Below are 5,622 nucleotides of genomic sequence, written 5' to 3' on the forward strand. Positions count from 1 at the left end.
AGAGGCACCTTCTCACACCCTGCGCCAAGTGTCGAGGGTGCCGCTTTGCGCTGTCAGGTGCCCTTGGGAGTCTCTGCAGGCAGCTGCGATGTGAGGAGACTTGGCTCCGGCTGGCCTGGGCTGCAAGCCCGCCCCTTCTGCGGGGCACCAACTGCTCCACCAACTGCCTGCTCTCTGCGCTGCAGCTTGGTGCCCACCCCCTCTGCCTGGCTCCCCTCAGGCCCTCTGGCCCTCCAGAGAGCTCCCTCCACCAGCACTTAGAAGAGCCAGAGGGGCCAGGCTCTCCCCCTAGGCCCTCTCTCTCTGGGCCTAGCTGTCTGCTGGACAGAACCTTCCAGGCTATCCGTGCCGCGGCCCTGTGGCCTGCACAGCTGCCAGTCTCTTCTGCTGTGGCGCCTGCTTTGTGCTTGCGGCTCCGCCTTAGCCAGCACGCGTGCCCTTCCCACTGGGCTTCTGCTTCTCTGACCTGCTTTGGGATCCGCCACTTGGGCCCTCAGAGCAGTGGGTGTGGCCAGGGAAGCGCCTGGCCAGTGTCAGCCTGCGGGGACTGGGGCTCTGCTCTCTCTTCTCGGATCCAGCTGCGTGAGGTGAGGTGAGTGGTGTTCTCCTGGTTCTGCCGTGTGGACACAGCCGGGCCTTCCACCAGGGGAGGGCCTGAGGTGGAAAGAGAGGCCAGCACAGTAGGGGTTCAGGCCTCAACGTCCACGCTAGCCATGCCGCTCACCACTTTCCGCTCTTCCCACCACATGCTTCCCTTCAAATTGGGATTCTGTGGAACTTGTCAATCCGTATTCTTACCTCAGGACTCTTCCAAAGGGAACCCCCCTCTGCGCTATTCTCATCAGGCCCGTGCCCCAACCTTTAAGATGCTTCAGACTCTCTGGGAGGCTGTTTTCTCGACCTGGGGAATCAACTTCAAAAGGCCTCTCCGCTGGTCTCTAGCGCCTCCTAGAGGCTCCTCTCAATTGCTCAGCGTCATAGGGGAGGCTGAGCGCCTTTGGAATCCCACCCAGGCCTCACCCTGAAGCCGGTGAGGCCACACAGGGCCGACCACTGTCCGGACCCACCCAAGTGGCACCAGGAGTGCTAGCTGACCGTAGCCGGGCCAGCAGCCTACCCGACACAGTGGCGGCATCATAATTCCTCCACAAGAGTTGTCCTGATTTTGTCAGCAACACAATCTCAGACAATTTTGCAGTCAATTTCTTGGGGCCCCCAAACCTGAACACTAAAAACTTAGACTCGTTTGCAAACTAATTTAATGCGTTGATTTAACTGTTAGGAGAGCTCACTCTTCAGGGCTCTCCGGAGGACGGGTCGGCACTGTCATGACAGCACGAAGTGGCCGCCGATGCTGCTGGCCTGACGTGCTGCTTCCATTTTGATTTTCCCTAGGAAAACATGGCCCTTCGGTCTTCGCTGCTGACCTGCCTCTTCCTGCTAACCTCCGTTTCCTGTGAGTTCTTTGCCAGGGCGAATTATTCTAGGCGTTATCCTTGTGACGAGAAAAAGCAAAACAACTCTGTGATTGCAGAGTGCAACCACCGTCGCCTGCGAGAAGTTCCCAGAACCCTGAGCAAGTACGTGACTGAGCTGGACCTGTCGGATAATCTCATCACACTCGTGACCAATGAATCGTTTCAGGGGTTACACAGTCTCACTAAAATCAACCTTAATCACAACACCAACATCCAGCACCAAAATGAAAACCCTGAGCTGAACAAGAACAGCATGAACATCACAGACGGGGCCTTTCTCAACCTCCAAAGCCTCGAGCAGCTACTGCTGGAAGACAACCAGTTAGACAAAGTCCCAGCGGGCTTGCCAGGGTCTTTGAGAGAACTTAGTCTCACTCAAAACAACATCATTTTCGTCACTAAGAAGAACATGTCTGGGCTTACAAATCTCCGCCGTCTCCTCTTGGACTGGAACTGCTATTTTGGCAATGCATGCAATAAAAGCGTCATCGAAAACGGGACGTTTGAAAGGCTGACGCAGCTGAAGGTGCTGTCGCTCTCTTTTAACAACCTGCACTGCGTGCCGCCCCAACTGCCTCCCTCACTAAGAGAGCTTTATCTCAGCAATACCCAGATCAAAAGCATCGGCCTAGGAGACCTCAAGGGCCTGGAGAACTTACATGTGCTCGATTTAAGCGGGAACTGTCCGAGGTGCTTCAATGCCCCGTTTCCATGTAAACCCTGTGAAGGTGATGCCTCCATTCAGATTCACCCCCTGGCTTTCCAGAGCCTGCAGAAGCTGCGCTACCTGAACCTGTCCAGCACATCGCTGAGGAAGATCCCGGCAAGCTGGTTTGACAATATGCCTTATCTGAAGGTGCTGCATCTCGAATTCAATTATTTAGTGCAAGAAATAGCATCTGGGGAATTTTTAACCAAACTGCCCTTCTTAGAAATACTTGACTTGTCTTTTAACTACAGAAAGACGGCCTACCTGAGCCATATGACAATGTCCCCAAATTTCTCTAATCTCACGTCTCTCCGAACTCTGCACTTAAGAGGCTATGTGTTCCAGGAGCTCCGAAAAGAGGACTTCGGGCCCCTGATGAGCCTGTCCTCCTTAAAGACCATCAACCTGGGCATCAACTTTATCAAGCAAATTGATTTTAGTATTTTCCAGCATTTCCCCAACCTGACCATCATTTACCTGTCAGAAAACAGAATATCCCCCCTGGTGAATGACACCCGGCCGGAGCATGGGAACGGCTCCTCCTTCCAGAATCACATCCTGCAGCCACGCTCAGCGGGGGTGCCGTTTGACCCACACTCGAATTTCTACCACCACACCAACCATTTGATAAAGCCCCAATGCATGGCCTACGGCAAAGCCTTGGATTTAAGCCTCAACAGCATTTTCTTCATCGGGGAAAAACAGTTCGAAGCTTTCCGCGACATCGCCTGCTTAAATCTGTCCTCCAATGGCAATGGGCAGATGCTCGACGGGACGCAGTTTGCAGCTGTGCCCCACATCAAATACTTGGATCTGACGAACAACAGGCTGGACTTCGCTGACGACCGGGCGCTCAGCGAACTGCGAGAGCTCCAGGTGCTCGATCTCAGCAACAACGCGCACTACTTCCGAATCGCCGGCGTCACGCACCGCCTCGGCTTCATTCAAAACCTGACACAGCTCAAGGTGCTCAACTTGAGCCGCAACAGCATCTACACCCTGACAGAGTATCAGCTGAGCAGCGTGTCCCTGCAAGAGCTGGTTTTCAGCGGCAACCGCCTGGACCTCCTGTGGAACGCGGACGACCGCAGGTACCGGCAGCTATTCCAGTGTCTCAGGAACCTGAGCCGGCTCGACTTAGCCAGCAACAACCTACAGAAGATCCCTGACGAGGCCTTCCTTAACTTGCCCCGCCACCTCACCGAGCTCTATCTGAACGACAACATTCTCAATTTCTTGAACTGGTCGCTGCTGCAACACTTCCCGCATCTCGACGTGCTCGACCTGAGCAGAAACCAGCTTTCCTTCCTGAGCAGCAGCCTGTCGAAATTCACATCTTCTCTTCGGACCCTGCTGCTGAGTCAAAACAGGATTTCCCAGCTGCCCCCAGGCTTGCTTTCGGAAGCCAGCAGCCTGCGACACCTCGACTTAAGTTCCAACCTGCTGAAGATGGTCAACAAGTCCACGGGCCAAAGCAAGGCCACCAGCCTGGCCGTGTTGGCGCTCGCCGGGAACCCCTTTGACTGTACCTGTGACATCGGAGACTTCCGAATCTGGATAGACGAGAACCTGAACGTCACCATCCCCCGGCTGACAGACGTCATCTGCGCCAGTCCCGGCGACCAAAGAGGGAAGAGCGTCATGAGCCTGGAGCTGACGACCTGTGTCTCAGACACCACCGCGGCCATCCTCTGCCTCTTCACGTCTTTCGTCACCACCGTGGTCATGCTGGCAGCCCTGGCTCACCACTGGTTCTACTGGGACGCCTGGTTTATCTACCACATGTGTCTAGCTAAGGTCAAAGGCTACCGGTCTCTCGCCACGTCGCAGACTTTCTACGACGCCTACGTCTCGTACGACACCAAAGACGCCTCCGTCACGGACTGGGTGATCAATGAGCTGCGCTTCCACCTGGAAGAAAGCGAAGACAAGAACGTGCTCCTGTGCTTACAGGAGAGGGACTGGGATCCAGGGCTGGCCATCATCGACAACCTCGTGCAGAGCATCAACCAAAGCAAGAAGACGATCTTCGTCCTGACCAAAAACTATGCGCGGAACTGGAACTTCAAGACCGCGTTCTACCTGGCTCTGCAGCGGCTCATGGATGAGAACATGGACGTGATCATCTTCATCCTGCTGGAGCCTGTGCTGCAGCACTCCCAGTACCTGCGGCTGCGGCAGCGCCTCTGCAAGAGCTCCATCCTCCAGTGGCCCGACAACCCCAAGGCGGAAGGCTTGTTTTGGCAAAGTCTGAAGAACGTGGTCTTGACTGAAAATGACTCACGCTACAACCGGCTGTACGTCGACTCCATTAAGTAGTGCTCACTGCTCTGGCGGTGCTCACAGACCCAGACACAGGCAAAGCCCCCACCCCGCCGCCTCAGATACCGACTGCTGTGTGAGCTGGGCTTCACGGCGCCGTCTCCCGGAGGGTGCCATCCAGGTGCCAGCTGGGCTTGCAGGTATCTCCAGGGGTGAGGGCCACCTCGACACTCGGCTCACGGACGGCTTCAGGATTCAGTCCCTCCCAGGCTGCTGGCCAAAGACGGCTCACGGTGCCCTGCGCGTGGATCACTCCCACAGGGCCGACTGCTTCCTCAGAGCCGCGAGTGGGACTGGTGGCCAAGGGGAAGTCGTCTGTGTCACCCCACCAGGGGAGCGTGTGCTACCGCCTTAGCCAGTGTCGTGGCCAGAAGGCCGTCACAGGCCCTGCCCGCTCCCCGGTGCTCACCTCAGCCCGGGAACTGCTCTCTGAGCCCGACGGCTGCCAGCTGGTTTCTGGATCGGGAACACCAGCTTGGCTTGTCCACAACTACTTCCAGCAGGATTGGTACCACAGCTGACGTCTGAGGATGCCACGTATGGGTCGTTTGCAGAGCTTGTTTTAAACTTCTCTACCATTTTCTTAAAGTGTGCAGCTACATTAAGAGCTTCTGCAGAAGCTGTCAACTGCCACTGCTGTGAATCTTGAATGATGGAAGACGCCTCATTTCACACGCTGAGCAGATGAGAACACACAGTAGGGAGGGAGGACTGTGATGTGAAGGAAATTGCCAGTGCGCTGAGTGTTCCGCAACTACTTTCGACAATTAATTGGGAGAGATCAAAGGGGAAGTGGTTTTCATGAACTCTGTACATTAAGATAATTAGTGCAGAGAAATTGATTTTCGATTCTTCTAGCTCCCGGGGTCTGCTGCTCTCTCGGGTGCCCCTCGGCTTGTGTCACTGCGATGGCTGCCGCCACTGCCACACGGTTCTGGCCCCTCCGTGTCGCTCTTTTCTCACATGGGCGCCAGGCACACGGGCTCAGGCTCCATGACATCCGACGTGGGCTCCTTTTAGCTAGCCGCAAGAGCACCCACTCCGTTTCCCATGGAGGTCCCCCTGGAGGGACCCCACACAGTCCGAGCAGGTCACAGTTCAACCTCGCACAGC

The 5,622-nt window shown here is 55.8% G+C and overlaps 1 protein-coding gene across 1 annotated transcript; it reads left to right on the forward strand.

Annotated features, from left to right (window-relative positions):
• The first annotated feature begins 1,401 nt into the window (after positions 1–1,401).
• On the forward strand, positions 1,402–4,571 carry TLR8 (toll-like receptor 8). The gene has a single exon (XM_004689852.2). The coding sequence runs from the start codon at positions 1,402–1,404 to the stop codon at positions 4,504–4,506; it is 3,105 nt and encodes a 1,034-aa protein (XP_004689909.1). The 3' UTR covers positions 4,507–4,571.
• The last annotated feature ends 1,051 nt before the right edge of the window (positions 4,572–5,622 follow it).

The sequence above is a fragment of the Condylura cristata genome, unplaced genomic scaffold (genome assembly GCF_000260355.1).
Source record: "Condylura cristata isolate star-nosed mole 26May11 unplaced genomic scaffold, ConCri1.0 scaffold00027, whole genome shotgun sequence".
Lineage (NCBI taxonomy): Eukaryota > Metazoa > Chordata > Mammalia > Eulipotyphla > Talpidae > Condylura > Condylura cristata.